The 22,234-nt window shown below is 44.6% G+C and overlaps 1 protein-coding gene across 4 annotated transcripts in view; it reads left to right on the forward strand.

Moving 5' to 3' along the window:
• CTNND2 (catenin (cadherin-associated protein), delta 2) overlaps positions 1-21,868 on the forward strand; it is a 935,009-nt gene extending 913,141 nt beyond the window's left edge. For all 4 annotated transcript variants that reach the window (XM_011951767.1, XM_011951770.1, XM_011951769.1 and 1 more), the window contains 4 exons: positions 556-682; positions 5,263-5,394; positions 11,910-11,983; positions 19,991-21,868. In XM_011951767.1, the coding sequence (XP_011807157.1) occupies positions 556-682; positions 5,263-5,394; positions 11,910-11,983; positions 19,991-20,251 (594 nt within the window). In that variant the 3' untranslated portion in view covers positions 20,252-21,868. The remainder of the gene's footprint in view (positions 1-555; positions 683-5,262; positions 5,395-11,909; positions 11,984-19,990) is intronic.
• The last annotated feature ends 366 nt before the right edge of the window (positions 21,869-22,234 follow it).

The raw sequence follows: 22,234 nt of genomic DNA on the forward strand, positions 1-22,234 counted from the left end.
TGAATATGCTCTACATTGAAAAATATCATTCCTGGAGCAAACCAGCTTGGAGACAGGCAGGGTGGGGCATTTTGCACTAGAAAGGACACAGGGAGGTAAACGGGAAAGGAGGACGCTGCCCTGGATTCTGGTTGCCAACAGATAGGTCCTGGGAGCAAGTAAACCCTTGTGGAAAATATTGAGGCAGTGGAAGAGGGAGCCAGGCAGAGCTGGAACCAGGTAGGCAAAAAATAGACACTTGCTGGGTCGCCTAACATTCTGAGCATCGTATTTTCATCGAAGTAAAAGCTTCTGACCAGAGCAGGTTAGTAAAGAAACCATTTATTCCACATGAAGGAAAGCAGACCCTACCCGCCAGGCTATCTGGAAGGAAGGAGGTATGTCTTCATTCACATTTGGCTCTGTTCACCTCGATGAGGGCGCAGAGCTTCAAGAACCTCTTTTGACACAGTATAGAAATATTATGCAAATCCAGATACTTGGCACTTAAAAATGTCTGGAGGTGAAGAATCATTCTGTCTTGCCCATCTAACAGGAGCGTGCTGTGTTTTGCAGGATGGATGGTCACAATACCACTTTGTAGCCTCGTCTTCAACCATCGAGAGGGACCGGCAAAGGCCCTACTCCTCCTCCCGCACGCCCTCCATCTCCCCTGTGCGCGTGTCTCCCAACAACCGCTCAGGTAAGAGGCTGCCACACTAGCCAGCCAGGCTTTGTTTCTCTTTGAGCAAAGACCCTCCTTCCCAGTCCCAGAGCCAGCCCCTACACAGAGGAGAGCCTTCCACTCAGACTTTTGCTAGAAGTAGGAAATGAATCTGTTCTTTGTACTGTGGTGGCCACTCTGTGTTTTGTATACACAGACGCAGAGCAAATCTCCTTCTCTAACAGGTTCCTATGCATGACATGCATGTAATGGACCTGAATTCATGAGGAACGAGTATAAAGAAAACTGTCATGTGTCTGCAAATCAGGGGTTTCCATGGACAATTTTTCCAACTTAAAATAGTTGAGTTGGCCAGGCACGGTGGCTCACGCCTGTAATCCCAGCACATTGGGAGGCCGAGGTGGGCGGATTGCCTGAGCTCGGGAGTTCGAAACCATCCTGGGCAACATGGCAAAACCCCATCTCTAGTAAAAATACAAAAATTAGCCAGGTGTGGTGGCGCCCACCTGTAATCCCAGCTACTTGGGAGGCTGAGGTGGGCAGATCACCTGAGGTCGGGAGTTCGAAACCATCCTGACCAACATGGTGAAACCCCTTCTCTACTAAAAATAGGAAAATTAACTGTGTATGGTGGTTCACGCCTATAGTCCCAGCACTCTGGGAGGCCAAGGCAGGTGGACCATGAGGTCAGGAGATCAAGACCATCTTGGCCAACATGGTGAAACCCCATCTCTACTAAAAATACAAAAATTAGCCAGGTGTGGTGGCGCCCACCTGTAATCCCAGCTACTTGGGAGGCTGAGGCAGGAGAATCACTTGAACCCGGGAGGCCGAGGTTGCAGTGAGACGAGATCATGCCACTGCATCCCAGCCTGGGTGACAGAGTGAGACTCCATCTCAAAAAAAAATAAAATAAATAAAATAAAATAAAAATAGTTTGAGTTGCATTTTGTCATAATTGGGATAAAAAGTAGAGGAGCCCAAATGTGCTTTCTTCCTTCAGTGTGATATACATTTGACACATATCACTGATGGTTTCATAACTGTTCCATATCTAATTAGCTTTTTATTATTAACAATAAACCAGCAGATGCCATGGTTTATTGTTATTATTAACAATAAACCAGCACATTCTTATCATAGCCAACTATAACTTCTAAGTCATTCCATTTAATTTTTTCTAATTTTGTCACATTCCTATTGCTTAAATTTTGAACTTCTTTTATTTGTAAAAATACTTTATTTCATACCGTTTTTAATTCATGTTAAGGAATGCCAAAAATCAGAGGAAAGATGACAGGCAAATGTGAACACACCATTTAGTCATATAAATGGCATAAATTTGCTGTTTTCCTCACAGTTTAAGTTTTTAAAACTTTTATTTTGATTTCTGTGTTTTGATTTCGTTCTGAGAATGAAAGATGGATAACAAGTTATATGTACCCACACAGACACAGCGATGTAGGCTTTAATTTATGAAAGCTTTCTTCCTACTCTTCTTTGCCCTGTTCCTGCTAAGGAAATCCTATTCTCTGAAATGGCACCTGGGAGGACCTGGTGGAGAGCATTGCCCAGCAAAGTGTCTTCCTACCCCCGAGAGTGATGGTTGCATAACTCCATACCAGACTGTACTGTCAACATGATGAGAAATGAATGGCCAATGTCTGACTGAAATAAATGGCCCGCTCCCAGCCCTGTGAAAGCCGGTCCCTTTAGTGTACTGTCATTGCTTATCACATTCCGTCCAACCCTTGGTGATGATCAGGAACCCCCTGTACCTGTGGAAACGTCCCCCCATCTCAGAAGCACGGAGGTGGCTTCTTAGGCCTCTTATTTCCATAATTCCGGCAGGCTGAAAAAGATAAAGTACACAGAGTGTGGGAAGCATATGGACCGTGTCTTTTGGAAAGCTGTAATTATTAAGAATTACAGTGAGCCAATCAGTGTTATGAGAATGAAACAACATGATGGATCGGCAAGGGCCGGGAGAGAGAAGTAGCCCTTTCTGGCGAGCAGGCAGGGCTGTGTTCACCCAGCCATGCAGCCAGTGCGCTGCCTCAGGATTTCCTAGGCAAGGCACATCCAGACACCTAATAAACACTTGTTTGTGTGATTTGATTTTTCCCAGAACTTAATCCTGATTTACCGGAGACTTGAAGGACCGCTGCGTGTGAGGTCTCAGGAGATAATTACACACTTGATGTAGTTTAATAAATACCACCATCTGGGCAATGTTGGATTCTAATTTTAAAAGCTTTGGTCAACAGCCTTTAAAATATTGTCCCTTAGTGATTGTGTGGCAGTAATTCATAAAAGGCTAACCTTTATTAGGGAAGACCCAGAGGCAAAAGGGCAAAGGCAGGAAGAGAGACTTTCCTGGAAGAAAAACGTGGTGAACAGAAGAGAAGGGAGCAGCAGGTGGAAGAGGTGAGCGAGGCCCCAGCGAGCAGACAGGAACTGGATGCAGAGCCCAGTTGAGTGACAGGGCTTGCTAAGGACTCAGTTGTTCTTGCAGAGGTTCCCCTCTCCAAGCAACAGAACCCCAATCTTCATAAGACACAATGGCTGCCCCTCACATCTCCCCAGATTCACATTCGGGATGGAGATGGCCCATGTCCCAGCCTTTGTCAGTCCTCTCCCCTGGGGCCTCTCTTCCCTCACAGCAGAGTCTGGGCATTATCTGCACCTGCACAGGGTCACCGTGGATCAGGGAGGTTCAGTCCTTGATCAACTCATTGCAGCTCTAGGCTTGTCCTACAAGTGAAGAGGGTGCTGCAGCTGTCCGAGCTGCGTGGTTTTCTTCCCTGTCTGCCACTGAGTTTGTACCCAGGGCTTCTGGCCAGCTGGCATCAGGTGGGGTTCAAGCCTCGCTATTTTTTAAAGGATTCCAGGTAATGAATTCTAATAGGCATCCAGGATCCAAAACCCCTGAGGACCTCAAGAGCTGAGCATTGAGGCATGATTTTATTTTGATAGGTTTGAGACGGTGGCCACAACCCGCTGCGTTTACCTTCCCAGCACTTGGTTGTGATGTCTGTTGGGCACTTCTGCGTCTCATTCTAGTTTACTTGGACATCCATTTCCTCACTCGATTGACAGCTGCACAGGTTCGGGAAGAGCCACGTGATCTGCGTGTCTGCCTCGCACAGTGGCTAGCACAGGAATTTGTACATAGAAGATACTAAGGGTGACAAACTGAATCACATGACTCAGACAGTGACATGAGAGATACCTTAGGGGGACCACAGACCCAGGGAGCAAAGGGACCCTACAGAGGGTGTGAATGATAAACTGGAAGGTAAACTGAGGTTTGGCTGGAGAGGCGCTTTGAGACTAGCAAAGGAAAGGGATTTATCCTAAAAATCAGAGTGCTCTAGGGATTCCTAGCCTTAATAGTCATCAGGTAGGCTCGGTAAATATGGATTCTGAAGCCCGTCACTGAAAATTCAGACTCAAAACGTCCAGGATGGGCTCTGGGCATCCATAAATTCTCAAGTGAGTGTTGAAGGTAAACAGGCTCTGAAGCACTGCCCTTGGCTACAGGAGCTGGAGAGAACTTCCTGACAGAAGGACAGGGCACCTGAGCTCCTGTGGAGCCGACACAGCTGCAGATGCCCACAGGGTGGGGTGCGCGACCAGCTGCCCCCTCACCCAGATGCACGGCTCCTCCCTGCCTCTCCCAGTGCCCCTCTGCACTGGCAGGAAAGTTGAGTTGCTGCCAGTCCATTCAATCACTCATGAAAATTCAACCTCCTTTTATTGACTTCCTTGCCTCTGAGTTCAGCTTTTCCTCTCTTCTAATACAGTTTGTTAAGGACTCCCAGGAGGATGCTCCAGTTACAACCCAGCACTTTAGAAATTGGTGCAAGAGGAACGGCAGGGCTCAGCCTCCCAGTAGGACAGGCAGTGAGTGGCCAAGGTGTAAGGAGGGCCTCAGAGATTATTGGGGTGTTTATGCAAAGAGCTGGAGCAAGAATGCCCTAGGCAGGAACTAGAGCTGTGCCCCTCCCCAACCCACCCCAGCCACAGACAAAGAAGGTCTTTGTGGGCTTGGTTATTTCTGCTCCACAAATCATCCTATGTAGAGAGCTGTTTCCTCTGACTTTTTTAAAGGCAGTTTCTAGGTGACTCAGTGTTTAAGTAAAACTGCATTTATTTTAATCAAGGATTAGTCAATATCAGTAATAGATCTTCTGAAACACATCTAATTAAGGAAGGGAGCGTGGGAAGGAAAAGAGAAGAGAAAGGAAGAAACCAAGAGCAGTCTCATTCCTAAACTGCCCCACACACCTTGGGCAGGTCATGTCCCCTTCATGATCTGTCTCTCTCTGAGGAAGATGGCCCCAGGATGTGGTCCCCAGTTGCCAGCCTCCAAGTCCTGTGCCCCCTAACTATAAAGCACCAGTTGTCACAGTTGAGGGATTGGGGTGGGACAAGAGCCAAAACTGCCAAAAATAAAAATTAAAAAGAAAACCCATGAGGTCCTCACGTAGGCATTGAGAGATGCGGGACCATGCGCAGGGAGGACCCTGACTGTGGAAGGTACACACGCTGTAGAATGAGACGCAGAAAGTCACCCTTTTGATTTCTTTATGTAGCAAGTGCCCCAGCTTCACCTCGGGAAATGATCAGCCTCAAAGAAAGGAAAACAGACTATGAGTGCACCGGCAGCAACGCCACCTACCACGGAGCTAAAGGCGAACACACTTCCAGGAAAGACGCCATGACAGGTGAGCGGCCCTCGCGCGCCCCCTCCTGGGACGTGGTGGCTTGACCTGCCGCAGGACTGAAGGATGGGGCTTCAGGCTTCACGGGGCTGGCAGCGCCCGGCTGCTCAGCAGGACTTAGCAGCTGTCTGGTCACTTGAGAGCTTGATAATGATGATTCCCAAGAATTGGAACTAAGATTAGAAGCATAACTAAGAGAAAATGTTTTCTACCCGTGTTTTTTCTCAGTCCTTTCCTCTGGTTTGCCCAGCTCATAATATTCTTTCAAATTAGAAGAGTCCCATATATTTCTTCCTCGTTGACATCACCCATTGGGGAGGGGACTCGGTGGAGGCAGTGTAGACAGGCCCTGTGCGTTAGGAATGGAGGGAACTGAAAAGAAGGTGGAAGGAAAGGGGAGGGGAGGGGAGGGGAGGGGGGAGAGGAGAGCGGAGGGCGGGATGGAAAGAGGAAGGGCAGGAGGAGGATTTAAGGGGAACCCCATGAAACTACTATTGAGATATTTTCCCTTCTTGCCATGATACAACCTCTTACCATGACATACCCCCAAGAAGCTTCCTTAGAGCTGATAACTGCAGATTCCCTGAGGAGGCATTCATCTTTCACGCTCATCATCCCTCACTATCTCAGTCACACCCATTGCCTTCCTTTCTCATCAGCCAAGACTCTATGGAGGCCAGAATTGATACAATGAGTGCCCATCTCTGTCCCCTCCACCGTGCCGTGCCCAGCCCATCTGATAACAGGGCTTACCCTTAAATCACTGTATATTCTGTACACATTGTACACTCTGTATATGCCTCTTTTGAGGCACTCAGAGCCCCCTCTGAGCTTTCCATACCTCACCCTCTCCCTGGATGGCCCTCCTCCAAGAAGCAGGACGTGGGCTCTGGCTGTAGAGGGAGTTATACCTTAAAAGCAGAGCTGATGGAGCCCTGAGGACCTTTCAACGGGGACCCCACACCCTCTTTACCACATGGGCATGGAGATGGGTCCCTGCTGAAAATAGGCTATGAAGAAGAGCCTTTAATAGAACAAGGCCAGGTTAGATCATTCATAAAGCCGGGGCGCAAAGGGCGCCATGCATACACTGAGACCCGCTTAGGAGAGGAATCTGAAGAGCAGGACGCAGTTCTCCAGTAGTGTTTCGGTGTAGACCGGCAGGGAAGCAGAGCAGACAAATCGGATGATTTATTAAAATGCCTCCCAAACCAGGACAGCGAAGATAAATTTTTCTAATAGCAAATGCATTTACCCCAGCGGCAGTGTTTTCCGTGTTAACTCTGCTCAGCTGCATAAAGAAAAGTATAATACACAGATGTTTCTTATCCCTGCCCCCAGGACCACATTCTGCCTCCATGTGCAGACCCTACAAGGGAACACCTCAGCGCTGCTCCTGAGATGCTTCCTGAATGGGAGAACTTAACTCATTACATGGACTCGAGGTTATTATTCACAGTCACTCTTTCCCCGCTTACGTGTTGCCGCATAGATGAACAGGAACCAAGAAAGCTGTGAATCTGAATTCTGAGTCCCTGGAGTCTAGACATTCGGCAGAGGATCCAATTTGTACTGATTATGCTGAACTAGTCGTGACACCAAATTCAACTGACCCATTCCATGTGCAGTTAGCATTGCCCTGGGTAGCCACACCATCAGCTGTCTGGCATGATACACTGAGATTAAAGAATAGTTGTGAGATCAACTACATTATTATTAAGTTTAGTGTTTCTCTTTAACTCTCTTGCCTAAGAGGATCATTCGAAAGACCTTCAGGTGTGGGTGTGGGTGTGGGTGTGTGTGTTTATGTCAAAACAGTTCCAATGGCACATGACTGTGCCCTGGACTCAAAATAAAACGAAGCCTAAAATGTACTATGTTTCTGATATTTAATCTTAGAAAATGGCAGGGATCTTGACAATTTCAGTATATGTAATTCTTCAAACTTATTTAAAGGCTTAAACAGCTTTGCTCTAACTTACTTAAAAATGCAATTCAGGAGTACACTATCAATCATGTAGCAAGCCAGAAAGAACATTGAGATCTTTATTGAATAATATGTGTATATAGGGAAGTTCCTCTAAAGCCAATGAGTGTGTGTAAATGCCGGCTGTTATAATCACAGCAATGATGGTGGTGGTGGTGGTGGTCGTGAGGGTGATGGAGGTGATGGTGGGATAGCAGAAATGAGGATAGTGGTGGTTTGCCACTTTCAATAGTGATACCAATAAGTCCCCAGCCAAGCCGGAAGCCAGTCTTTCACATAGAGATGGGGAGATTGAGTTTCCAGCCCCCACCCTGCAGGATGTTAGCAAATGCTCATCATTCCAGGGTTTACTTACAAAATCAGATTTCTCGTGGCCTCCACATCAAAAGCAATGCTTTTTCTTGTTCAAGAACAAATCCACGGGACACTGAAAGTTCCGTGCATTGAAAGATAACCTGAAAAACTGCCATCTTCCTTGTTTCATTCCCTGCCAAGAAAACGTTCCTTCTGATATGAAAACAAGGGAAGCTTCACCCTCAAAATGCAGCCTATGAGGGCTGGAAGTGGAAACATCTCTTTGATGGAGCTGTCATCTCTTCCGCTGAGCTCTTAGATGTTCACATCCATCTAGGTGTTTATTCCAGGCTTCCCCCACCCTCCTTTTCTGGATTCATTTTCTAGCTTGGATGAAGCCTGTTGAAATTCTTCTCTCATAAGTGTTTCTCTGCCACTGGGGAGCCCTGAGAAATCCAGTCGGCTGTTCATTCAGGCATGCCGGCTTCAGCAGCAAGTTCTTGCAGTCCTGGATGCCTGGGAACCTCACATGTTCAGTTCATCTCAAGCAAAGGCCGCATCATCCCAGCAGCTCCACCGCCTGACCTTTAAATTCACCTGGAGGTTTTTCCCTCCCATCTGAGCTTCCCACATACCCTTTCTTCCAGTGGTGTGTTTGTTTCTGTCAGTGTCTTTCTTATGCCTTTTATTTATTTATTTATTTGTTTGTTTGTTTTTGAGATGGAGTTTCGCTCTGTCACCCAGGCTGGAGTGCAGTGGCGCAATCTCAGCTCACTATAACCTCCACCTCCCAGGTTGAAGTAATTCTCCTGCCCCAGCACTTCAAGTAGCTGGGATTGCAGGTGCCTGCCACCACACCTGGCTAATTTTTGTATTTTTAGTAGAGACAGGGTTTCACCATGTTGGCCAGGCTGGTCTTGAATTCCTGACATCAAGTGATCCTCCGCCCTCAGCCTCTCAAACTGCTGGGATTACAGGCGTGAGCCACCACACCCAGCCTCTTATGCCTGCGAAAGTCATTCTAGTCTTCAGGGTGTTGATTCAGTTGGAAATTGGGTATTTGAGGGCTGATAGAAAAATAGAAAGGCATCTTTCTGTGCATCCCCTATTAGCTGGGCCATATGAGGGCGGAGCCTCTGTGAATTCCTCTGCCTCAAGCGTCCATAAAGGTAGTTCAGTCTCAGCTATGGTCTTGTTTAAATGGGTGAGGGGAAAGAACTTCCAGTATTAACATCCTAGGCTCAGAAGCCACAAACTCTGCCTCATGCTTTTAAGATTCCTTGGATAAGAGGAATCTTAAATCTGTTTATGATTTCACAGCAGGGAGGGAGGCCAAGACTACAATAGTGCAGATGTTCTAAAAAATATGTGTATTTAGGCCAGGCGCGGTGGTTCAAGCCTGTAATTCCAGCACTTTGGGAGGCCGAGACGGGCGGATCGCGAGGTCAGGAGATCGAGACCATCCTGGCTAACACGGTGAAACCCCGTCTCTACTAAAAAATACAAAAAAAACTAACCAGGCGAGGTGGCGGGCGCCTGTGGTCCCAGCTGCTTGGGAGGCTGAGGCAGGAGAATGGCGTAAACCTGGGAGGCGGAGCTTGTAGTGAGCTGAGATCCGGCCACTGCACTCCAGCCTGGGCGACAGAGCAGGACTCCGTCTCAAAAAAAAAAAGTGCATTTAATTCTGAGCAAAAGAAAAAACAAAATTTCACCTTATCCCTGAAGTGACATTTTCTATAGCAAATTATAGCTCTGAAGGCAGATTTATCTAAGGTTTACTCATTTATTCATTCAGCAAATGGGGCACTTACTCTATGGGTCTCCACTGAGACCAGGCGCTGTGCCAGGCTCTGAGGATACATACAGAGGTAGCAGCAGGACGGACTGTTTCTGTCTCATGGGCCTTCTGCTCTGGAAGGGGAAGGCAGACAGTACATAAGGTAAACAATAGAACAAGTTCCCAGCAAGATGATACTGCACTGTGTTGAGTAGGAAGAAGAAACTGAACAGGGTAATGAGATGGGGGTGCAGGCGGAAGGGGTTACTTCACTTGACGTGGGAGGAGGAGACATTTAAAGTCGAGGGAAGCAAGTTCCAGGGAGAAAGATCAGCAGGGACAACCTAGCTAAAGCTAAACATATTTTCCCTGTTCTGAGGAAGGAGGGTCAGCAAAGCTGGGGCTCCTTTAACAGGAGGAAAGGAGGGAGAAACGATTGGGAGGTTAGGCAGGAAACAAACCTTGCAGGGCCTCATGGCAGCAGCGGAGAGCCATCTCGGGGTGAAGAGCATTGGAGCGTTACAAGCAGAGAAAGAGATAGAACCCAACTTGGGTTACAAAGACAGCATTCTGGCTGTTGGTAACAGGATGGATGGAGGAATCGGGCTGGGCAGAGTGGAAGTTGAATCTTCAAGGAGGATTCGGTAGCAATGGTCCAGAGAGAGACGGTGATTTGCACCATAATACAGAGACAGGAATGACATGCATTCAACAGAGAGGACAGCAGAATGGTCTTTAAAATGGAAAAATGGGCTCTCAGCCCTCACTTTCTAAGCCGAACTCTCCAGGAGGAATTTTATTGCACAGCTGTAATGAACTCTTAGGTAAAAAATCCTGGGTGGAGTGAACTTAGACCTTAAAAGGCTATACTGACCTTTCTCTCGTGGCCTATAGGTGGAGTGATCCTACTTCATTATCCCCTAAATACTGGAAGCAAACAATAAGCCCTTCCTAGTTTTAGAGTGTTTTATACCCCACTGACACTAGACAGACAGCATTTTCCAAAGCTTTTTAAAAAAAAAAAATTATGAATACATAATAGTTGTACTTAAGGGGTACATGTGATTTTTTCATGCAAGTATTCAGTGTATAATAATCAAATAAGGATAATTAAGATACCATCACCTTAAACGTTTATTATTTGTATTAGGAACATTCCAATCCCATTATTCTAGTTGTTCTGAAATATACAATAAAATATTGTGAATTATGGTTGCCCTATTGTGCTATGAAACACTAGATCTTTTCTTTTCTATTTTTCTATGCATTAACCATCACCTCTTATTCCTCTCTCCCAACTCCCCTTCTCAGTCTCTGGTAACCATCATTCTACTGTCCATCTTCATGAGATCAATTTTTTTTTTAGCTTCCACATATTCCACATATGCGCAAGAACATATGATATTTGTCTTTCTGTGCCTGGCTTGTTTCACTTAACATAAATCACCTCCAATTCCATCCGTGTTGCTGCGAGTGACAGGATTTCATTCTTTTTATGGCCAAACACTGTTGTGTACATATACCACCTTTTCTTTACCCATTCATCTGTTGGTGGACACTTGGGTTACTTCCACATCTAGGCTATTGCGAACAGTGCTGCAATAAACATGGGAGTACAGATATCTTTTGATATACTGATTTCCTTTCTTTGGAATATATACCCACCAATGGGATTGCTAGGTGATACAGTCATTCTACCAAAGATTTCTTGAACTATGACCCTTCAGCAGCTGTGAAGGGAGTGGTGGGCTGTGCCCTTAGTCTGAGTGGATGGCTTGAGCTTCAGGGGTTTCCCATAAGAAAGTGGGGTAACAGGCCCCCTCTCTGGGCCTTCAGAAGCTGCTGGCAACTAGAGGAGACCTTCGTCTCTTTCATCTAGACCACGGGCAAGCCAGACAACAGAGCGGGATCCTCCCTCTGCATCTAGTTTGATTCCAAAGCCACAGGCTTCTAGATGCGTGGGGGCATGCAGCGATGCTCCCTGCCCATCTTTTGGGCCTATAAGAAATGAACTGTCTGAAAGATGATCAAGCACTTCTGTGAGCTCAAATTAGAAATTTTATTCTTGTCACTCTCCGGCTAAAAGCTAAGCTGCTAATACAGACTCCTGCATGCTTCAGTGCAGGTGACAAGCCTTTATTACCCGCCAGTTTTCACCAGAAAAGAAGGCCATAAAACTTACAAAATGACCATCTGTTTGCAGCATCTGCCCTGACCCTGTCTGCGATGTGAGCGTTATTGCAAGCGGCTGACATGCTATGGGGATTTTCTAGAATAACTGTTCTCCTTTTTTAATATCTGTATGTAAAATGAAGTGTTCAGGGACAAAGAATGTCTTCTACTTGGAATGGTCCCCAAGAAAACAAGCTTTCTTAGGGCAAGAGCTTGGTCCAGTAACCACTATTCCTCATTTGTGATGTTGTTTTCTTTGCTAAACTTTTGTTTTCCTTTTAATTTTAGCTCAAAACACTGGAATTTCAACTTTGTATAGGAATTCCTATGGTGCGCCCGCTGAAGACATCAAACACAACCAGGTAAAGTAAACGCAACACGTTTGTATTTCTTTTTCAATGTGACTCATGTGAAATAACCTGGAATTTTAAACATAAATTTTCATCCAACATACATAAAGAACTGAAAGAGGAGGCAACGTCCCCTGAGGCCCTCTCCTCACTCCTGTTGCAGCACAAGTGTGTGTGTGTGTGGTGGACTCGGCAGAACAGCCTCAAATTTGCAAATGGCCTTTGAACCTTGTGCTTGATCTGGTGCAGAAAGCAAGTATTCTGCTATGGTGCAAAATTTAAAGAAACCCCCAAATGGACAAGTGTAGGATGTTGTTACTAAATAGGAGTTGTCTGGACAGGAATTACTCAACAGAGATCGAGTAGCTCCTGTAACCCTGCAAATGCATTAGGAAGGAAGCATTCATTATACATGATCACTACCAATAAAGGAGACACAGCAAATTCAGTAGAGAACTTGAAAAAGATAGAATACATAAATAAGTTATATTATTCTGCAATACATTACATGCATTGTAGTGTCTTGCTACTCAAAGTCTAGTTGGGGAACCAGCAGCGTCAATGTTACCCGGAATCTTGTTAGAAATACAGGAGAGATTCTCCTCTGGCTCCTAACCCTAACCCGTTCAAGATTTTCTACAGCACAGTTGCATTCTAATTAGATGGCCTTGTGTGAACATTCAAGTTTGAGGAGCACTGAACAGTAGATTCTTTTTATTATTGTTATTGTTTTATTTTTATTATTATACTTTAAGTTCTGGGATACATGTGCAGAATGTGCAGTTTTGTTACATAGGTATACACGTGCCATGGTGGTTTGCTGCACCCATCAACCCAACATCCAAATTAGGTATTTCTCCTAATGTTATCCCTCCCCTAGCCCCCCACTCCCAGGCAGGCTCCAGTGTGTGATATTCCCCTATGTCCATGTGTTCTCATTGTTTGACTCCCACTTATGAGTGAGAATGTGTGGTGTTTGGTTTTCTATTCTTGTGATAGTTTCCTAAGAATCATGGTTTTCAGCTTCATCCATATCCCTGCAAAGGACATGACCTCATCCTTTTTTATGGCTGCATAGTATTCCATAGTATATATGTGCCACATTTTATTTATCCAGTCTACCATTGATGGACATTTGGGTTGGTTCCAAGTCTTTGCTATTGTGAATAGTGCCACAATAAACATACACGTACATGTGTCTTTATAGTAGAATGATTTATAACCCTTTGGGTATATACCCAGTAATGGGATTGCTCGGTCAAATGGTATTTCTAGTTCTAGATCCTTGAGGAATCGACACACTGTCTTCTACAATGGTTGAACTAATTTATACTCCCACCAACAGTGTAAAAGTGTTCCTATTTTTCCACATCCTCTCCAGCATCTGTTGTTTCCTGACTTTTTAATGATTGACATTCTCACTGGTGTGAGATGGTATCTCACTGTGGTTTTGATTTGCATTTCTCTAATGACCAGTGATGATGAGCTTCATTCATACATCTGTAGGCTGCATAAATGCCTTCTTTTGAAAAGTGTCTGTTCATATCCTTTGCCTGCTTTTGATGGGGTTGTTTTTTTCTTGTAAATTTGTTTAAGTTCTTTGTAGATTCTGGATATTAGCCCTCTGTCAGATGGGTAGATTGCAAAAATTTTGTCCCATTCTGTAAGTTGCCTGTTCACTCTGATGATAGTTTATTTTGCTGTGCAGAAGCTCTTTAATTTAATTAAATCCCATTTGTCAATATTGGCTTTTGTTGCCATTGCTTTTAGTGTTTTATACATGAAGTCTTTGCCCGTGCCTACATCCTGAATGGTATTCCCCAGGTTTTCTTGTAGGATTTTTTATGGTCCTAGGTTTTATGTTTAAGTCTTTGATATATCTTGAGTTGACTTTTGTATAAGGTGTAAGAAAGGGGTCCAGTTTCAGTTTTCTGCATATGGCTAGCCAGTTTTCCCAACAACATTTATTAAATAAGGAATCTTTTCCCCATTGCTTGTTTGTGTCAGGTTTGTCAAAGATCAGATGGTTGTAGATGTGTAGTGTTATTTCTAAGGGCTCTGTTCTATTCCTTTACTCTATATATCTGAACAGTAGATTCTTAAGGAACCAATCTGAGAGAGAGAAAGAGAGAGTGTGTGTTATTCAGCAAACATTTATTGAAGGCTCATTTTCTCTGGCTCTGCAGAAACTATAAAAGCCAAAAGACACAGTCTGTTCTCCCTCGTTGTTCAGAAACTTCATACATCTCTCCTTCCCGTGGTGGGCATCAGCCTACTCCATGTGCAGCACTCTGGAAAACATATGGTGTTGTCGGTGACCCCCTGGTGAACGACTTGGCCCTCATGGCCTATTTGATGTGTTGCTAACATCTAGTCAGCCTACCCGCAGTTCTGGTATTTGCTAAAAGCAAAGAAACCAATGACTGAATAAATAGGGTCATGAGTTGTAGACACCAGGTCACCAGGGAGGCCCCAACTATTCACTTGCCAACCTGCCTCCATAAAGGCAAACAGAAACAAAATGTATTAGAAATGCCAACTTCATTTATGGAAATCAACCGTGCTTCTTGCAGCAAATATTATGAAATTCTGGATATAGAATAAGCAGACAATTGCCAGTTATTACCGATTCTCGTCAGGTTGTAATAGGACCATGATTTTGCTGCCAAGAGTGTAAGATTCATCTTGAGTTCCCCCAGGTAGAGAGAAGCTCCTCACCAGAACCAGCTCCCTCTGCACCAGCCTTCCTCTCCCGGGAATTGGCATTGAAGAAACTCCCTGACATGGCCAGGGGTCTTTGACATCTCAGGGAGTGGCTGCAGTAGGTTCCAAAAGACTGCTTGCCATCTAGATTTAGAGGACAGTCCATAATGGCTCTAAGGGGCACATTCTTTTACCTAAGCATATCCTGAGCATTTAAGCAAATGAGAATTAATATGCTAAGATGGCATCCTTGCCACGAGTGTGAACACCACCTAGCCATAGCCTTTTTCCCAGAGGTCCCCAGAATGTGCTTGACTCAGTCTCAGAGTGGAACACCAAGGCCGCTGAGCTTCAGGCAAATGTTGCTAAAATCCACCCTGAATGGAGAGCAAGCTCCACCCCTCTCATCAGGACCGAGGCATTGCAGGCAGGCCCCCCGGCAGAGCTGAGTCCTGTCTTCACAGCTCAGGGCCACCATCGTTCCCTGGGAGGGACCAGCCAAGGGAAATGGATGATTGGATCATTCTATCTTAGCCTAACATCCAACAACATTTTTAAATGTCCAACAAAGAGAGGGTTCCCCCACACACACACACAAGAAAAAAAAATATATATATATATATATTTCCAAGGTGATCATAATGACACTCCAGTGAACTTGGAGAGGAGGAAAGAAAGCATTTTACTCATTTTGGACTAAGTTATAGGAATAAACCTTGTCTTGACTTGCAGCTTTCTCTCTTGGGGACTCAATAAAGTGCAACCATCCTAACCCTTCAAAAGATACATTTTCACTCTCTTCCGGTTGGAAGTCCTAGAGAGGACTCATAAACAGTATCCCTGACTTGGATTCTCTGACCGTAGAGGTGTAGCCAACCATTCTAGGTGGAATGCTTCCATGTTGGGAGCTTCCCTGGCGAAAAGTTACCCCAGAACTTCGTGCCTGGAACACTTTCACCAGGAGGGATGCTCTAGGGTTTGGTCAGTTTCAGCATCGAACTTGTCCTCTGCTGAGCGCTTCTATCTCCCGGGTGGCTCAGTCACCAGCCGGGTCTCACAGGCTTCACACTGGGTAGCGACTGAGCTTATGGGGAAGCGATTCGTGGAGGGAAATCAGTTTCAAGTGGATCTCCAAGATAAGGCAAGAGATAGTGAGAACTGAGAAAGAGACCCCTGCACCAGACACATGGCCACACGTGGGTGCTGCTCCTGTGACTACCTGGGACTCAGGCACATTTTCAGCAAACTCTGAGCTTAAAGCCTCCTAGAAGAAACCATCAGTAGTATAAAATACAGTTTATGATCTTTGGTTTGAATGTCTGAGGTCAGCGGGTTACAGACATCACTTTAGACTTAACTGACTGGGCGCAGTGGCTAATGCCTGTGATCCTAGCATTTTGGGAGGCCGAGGCAGGCAGATCATTGAGTTCAGTAGTTCAAGACCAGCTTGGGCAATATAGCAAAACCGTGTGTCTACAAAAAATACAAAAATTAGCTGGGCATGGTGTTGTGTGCCTATAGTCCCAGCTACCTGGGATGCTGAGGCAGGAGGATGGCTTGAACCTGGAAGGTGGAGGCTACAGTGAGCCATGAGGGCGCCACTGCACTCCAGCCTGGGTGACAAAGTGAGACCCTGTCTCAAAGAAAAAAAACAAAAAAGTCCTAAGTATACATACTTTCCAAAAATCCTTTTGAGCTTCTACCAGTCCACCCCATACTTTTAAAGAGAAATATCATATTGAACGTTATCTATCTAGCTGACAACAGGATTTTTGTTCAGGAACTCGAAAAAAAGAGCTTTGCTGCTTTGATGACCAATATTTAAATGATAACAAAACCAGAATCTTGAGTTCCCTCCTGGTGTCCTTAGTTCCACTGTCACATGAGCATGCCAGTTGTAACTGTCTACAGAAAGGAGGAAGATGAGATCCCAGGAGCATACGTGTTTCCTTCAGTCCCCCAGCCAGGAAGAGGCAGACACTCATCCTGGTTCTTGTCTTCCTGTCCCATTTTTTCACCTCTGTGCCAGTGGTTCTCAAATTGGGGCATGAGCCAGAATTCCCCAAAGGGTTGTTAAAGCACAGATTGCTGGAGCCCATCCCCAGAGGCCCTGATTCAGTAGGTCTGGAGTGGGGCCCAGTAATCTGCATTTCTAACAAGTTCCCAGGTGATGCTGATGCTGCTGGTCTTGGGATCATGCTTTGAGAACCACTGATACTTAATATCTGGCCTCCTTCATTTTCTGTGAACACTGTGAGTCTTTCTATGAACACGCTGAGACATGGAAAAGTTTGAAGATCTGTACTGGGCTACTGTTCACCTTGCGTTCAAAAAAATCCAGTTTCCTGGCAAATTTGTTAAGGAATAAACCCACATAAGTCTTTTGTCATTATGCTAACAGAGTTAGAAGGTATCATGACACTATCCTTCATAATTTAGAGTGAACATTCTACTGTGGAGGAAAAAATTCAGCAAAGATAACTTGGCAGAAACAGAAGCCATGGAACGGAGTGCAGAGAGTGTGGGTGTATTGACCCTGGAGTGAGCTGCTGGTCATAGCCCCTTTCCAAAACAAGATGCAGCGTTAAGGCAAAGAAGGCAAAAGCTTCGGGCTTGCGTGTTCCTGGGCTTCTCTAGACCATAACAGACACCCAGATTCAGAAATCCCCACCGCTCTATTGGGGCATCATTCTACTTCCCTCATCCAAATCTGGCTGATGCAAACTGTGCAATTTTTAAAGCATTTATTTTTAGCTCTTATGTGGGGAGGGCATTGGGAGGGGTCATTTCATCAGCCAGATTTTCAACACTGTCAGATATTCTCTTAAAGTTTAAAATGCAGCCAGTATTCCTCCACCGCGGATGTGTTTCACCAGCAGACGTCCATACCACAAGACCAGCGAGCAAATTCAGTCTCTCCGGGTGCAGCAGTGTCACATGCCACCTGTGACAATCCATTTCTACACACTCTTGGGACTGGGCACCAAACCTCAGAAGTGATTGGTGTGGGTTATGAACAGTGCAGATGAATGGAAGAAATTCTCTGGGGTAAGAGGCTCAGAAAGCTCATACCCAGCTCCAAAATGTTCACCAACCAGAGAGACCATGACAACAGTCTCAAAGCAATTTGAACAAGGTTGTGCAAAAAAAAAAAAAAAAAAAAACTGAAAGCAGAAGCCACTTTGGAGGAAACCCATAACCCTTGTGAGTGACTCCCCCTGAAGACATTCCTGTCCCCTACACTGCCTCCCCTGGCCCCCGAAATATGCATCAGAAAACACACCGCTTCTGGGTCTCTTTGGTCCACTGACTTTCTTTCTTTCTTAGAGCCTGGAGTCAGCTCCTTGAGGCCTGTCCTCCAAGGTTTGGCTGCCTTGGCTCTGACAGGACTGGGCTAGGTTGATAGAACACCTGGGTTTTAGAGTCAGCCAGCCATATGTTCCACTTCCAGCTCACACCACCACTAGCTATGATACTTCGGAGAAGTTTCTTAACTTCTCTCTGCTTAAGTTTTCTTATCTATAAGATGGGAGTTTGCTGGAGGGATGTATGGATGGATGGATTGGTGGGTGGATAGGAAAACAGACAGATGATAGATGGTAGATATTGATGTAGACAGACACAAACACACATAAATATTTTTATGACTACTGGAGTATTAAAGAATTTACTAAATGTTGAATAGGGTGCCCTGCTGAACTAGAAGCACGCAAATCTAGCTCCCTCCCTGTGTCATTTTTCCAAACTTTTGGATTCTGAGTCTTTGCATGTCTTGCACTTGGAAAGCAGCCCTGTGTTGGAGTGGAGTTCAGCAGAGCACAAGCAGAGCTCTTCAAAGCATAGAAAAGGGCACCCCAACCTAGCAACGTAGTCCAGTAGACCTGGACTTAGCAGTATTTAATTGCAGATGTTGCACATTCATTCCAAATGTTCCTCTCATCCTTTATTAGCTCACAGGCTAACAAAGGTTTATGCTCTATGGACTTTTGACTTCTGTAGGTAGACAGAAACCTCATTCATTCAGCCACCACTAACTAGACACGTGGGACATCCTAGACAGCTGCTGTGATGAAGTTCACCACTTCTTTGAAGATCAGGTCGATTACTAGTATAAATCAATGACATATATAAGAGGGAGTTTCACTTACTTGAGAGAAGAATTATGTGTGAGCCATTAAAAGCATTCATTTACACACAACGTGCTAATTACAAATCATTATCTATTAACTAAGACCAATTTCTAGAGGACATTTCCATGCTGAACTTTAGTTAAATTAATAGGGAGTCACAGAGTCCACCCAAAAGTGATCAAACAGTATTTCTTTAAGAGTGTTTAATAATTCACACCAGACTTCCTCCCCAATTACTGCCCATTAGCAGAACCTCGTGCATCCCGGTATGTACTTGCTATAGGGTTACCCTCACCCTTCACCTTGGGAGGTTCTGCTCATTTCAGGAACCGGTGCCTGAAAAGGGACCCCAGGGACTAGAACAGATACTAATGCACCAATGTTTATTGCAACATTATTTACAGCAGCTGAAAGGTAGAAATAACCCAAGTGTCCATCAACGGATGAATGGATAAATAAAATGTGGTCTGTGCCTACCATGGACTCTTTTATTTTTATAGGGATACAATCATGGGGTGCAAGTGCAGTTCTGCTACATTGATACATTGCACTGAGGTGAAGTCATGGCCTTGAGTGCATTCATCAGTGGAGCAATGCACATCACAGTGGAATATTATTCAGCCACAAAAACGGATCACGGTCTGACATATGCAACACCATGGATGGACCATGCAAACTTTATGCTAAGTGAAAGAAGCCAGTCACACAAGGACAAGTACTCTATGCAGCGCCTATATTAGGCAGATTTCTAGAGACAGAAAGTAGAATGGTGCTTGCCATGGGCCCAGAGAGAGGGGATGAGGAATTACATTTAATGGGCACAGAGTTTCTGTTTGGGATGATTTTAAAAGTGGTGGAAATGGACGGTGATGGTTGCACAACACTGTGAATGTTCTTAATGCCACCTACTTAATCTTACACTTCAACATTTCTTAAAGCAAGCAGTTTTATGTTACGTATATTTTGCCATGATAAAGATTATGCAGAATGATAGCACGTGGACCTAGGAGTCAGTTTTCAAAAAGAAAGCCGATGACCGTTGGCAGTTTTGGAGGAGCAGTGCCACCGTGGTGAATGCCTGGACGTACACAGCCTCTTCTTTGAAGGAGAGTTGGGTGCCGGGGCAAGAGGGAGGCTGAGTCAAGGGAAACCAAGTAACCCAGTGTGGCTCTTCTTTCCCGTTCAGGTTTCAGCACAGCCAGTCCCACAGGAGCCCAGCAGAAAAGATTACGAGACCTACCAGCCATTTCAGAATTCCACGAGAAATTACGACGAGTCCTTCTTCGAGGACCAGGTCCACCATCGCCCTCCCGCCAGCGAGTACACCATGCACCTGGGTCTCAAGTCCACCGGCAACTATGTTGACTTCTACTCAGCTGCCCGTCCCTACAGTGAACTGAACTATGAAACGAGCCACTACCCGGCCTCCCCCGACTCCTGGGTGTGAGGAGCGGGGCACAGGCGCTCCGGGAACAGTGCATGTGCATGCATACCACAAGACATTTCTTTTTGTTTTCTTTTTTTTCTTCTGCAAATTTAGTTTGTTAAAGCCTGTTCCATAGGAAGGCTGTGATAACCAGTAAGGACATATTAAGAAAGCTATTTTAGAAAGCTAAATGAATCGCAAGTTAACTTGGAAATCAGTAGAAAGCTAAAGTGATCCTAAATACGACAATGGGCAGCACCTTTCTAGTGTGAGCTGTAGAGTAATGAGAAGTGCTTTATACTGAACGTGGCTGATGGGAGGAGAGACGAGGCATTCGGGCCGGTGGGGCGTGAGGGTTATTGTTAAGCACAAGACACAGAATAGTTTACACACTGTATGGGGGACGGCTTCTCACGCTTTGTTTACTCTCTTCATCCGTTGTGACTCTAGGCTTCAAGTTGCATTGGGGTTCCTCTGTACAGCAAGATGTTTCTTGCCTTTTGTTAATGCATTGTTGTAAAGTATTTGATGTACATTACAGATTAAAGAAGAAAAGCGCGTTGTGTATATTACACCAATGCCGCCGTGTTTCCTCATCTATGGTTCTAAATATTGCTTCAATTTCAAACTTTTGAAAGATGTATGGATTTCCAGCTTTTCTTTTCTTTACTTTCTCCCAGTATGTTTTAACAAAAAAAAAAAAAAGCAGGAAAAAAGGAATATTTAGCAGTATTGTTCGTTCTGATATGTGAATTTGTTTGTGGCAACTAAACAAGGCATTCAGCAGTTTCTGACAATTAACATACATCATTCCACACTCCTTGTCAACAAAGTGCTTTTTCACTGCCTAAAATTTTAGATGTAGATATTTGAAATAGATTTTTTCATTTATACCAGTTTTCTTTATGATGATACAGTGTTAAAAGAAAATAAATTACAATTGATCTGTCATCCATATTTGCTAAGAATGTCTATTTCCAAGGACCTATATCTTATAAAATACACATTCTTGCTTGTGTGTCTGTGTGTGTGTGGGTGTATGTATGTCCACATACTAGAAAAATGACCTGTGTGAGATTTTGTTTTGATAGAAGCTATTTCATTTGCTGTTCATCTTGTACAAACTTTGTTTTTGGTTTTTTAGTATAAATGTACATCGGTTTGTTCCTTTTGTACTGTATCTATTCTTCTGACCATCTAGTGACTCAGGATATTAGGCCAGTTGAAGTGGAGTTATAGGATTTTCACACATTCACACATACTTGGATATCAACCCTTTCTACAGGTCTGTTTCCTTACACATTTTATCCCCTCAGAACACGATAAACCATGGCCAACTCAATTTCATTTTGGGGCCAATTACTTGAAGTATCCACAGAAAATGTAAACTGCTCGCCTTATTCCCCCAAACTTTTTGTTCATGTGGCAGGGAGCAGTAGACAACTATGGAATAGATTATTAAAATCGAACTTGAAGCTAACATTAGAATAGTGGTTAACAGAGCTAAGAAATAAGGCTAACCATTTAAAAGAACACGGGCCGTGGGTAAATTAGCTTTGCTCTTTAGATGCAAGTGACTGAGGCCAATAGGTGCCTAGTAAATGTTAACTGTTCTTGGAAAAAATAAAAACGTAAGTAACAAAAGAAATTGGCTGCCATCGTCCTTTAAAACTGGCTTCCCTTCACTCTACATAGTTTAATTCAGCTCCAAGTCTCAAGTAAATGGTTCTTTCTCCAAATTTAACAACAATCAAATGATACTCGATTCACGCATAGTTTTGGAAATGAAAAGTTAACTTTCAGAATAGAGCAGTAGACAGAAATGTATGTATGATTTATGTACTAGTTGGACGGACATACAGGACTCAACATTTCTGGGTTCCCTCACAGGAATGCTTCAGCCCCTCTAGAGAGACAGAAACATAGCGCATCGAAGACAAGGTTTCCACTTCATCTGTATCATGTGATGCAACAGTAAAGAGAATGTGATATGGACATGACTTC

The sequence above is a fragment of the Colobus angolensis genome, unplaced genomic scaffold (genome assembly GCF_000951035.1).
Source record: "Colobus angolensis palliatus isolate OR3802 unplaced genomic scaffold, Cang.pa_1.0 Scaffold327, whole genome shotgun sequence".
NCBI classification, from domain to species: Eukaryota; Metazoa; Chordata; class Mammalia; order Primates; family Cercopithecidae; genus Colobus; species Colobus angolensis.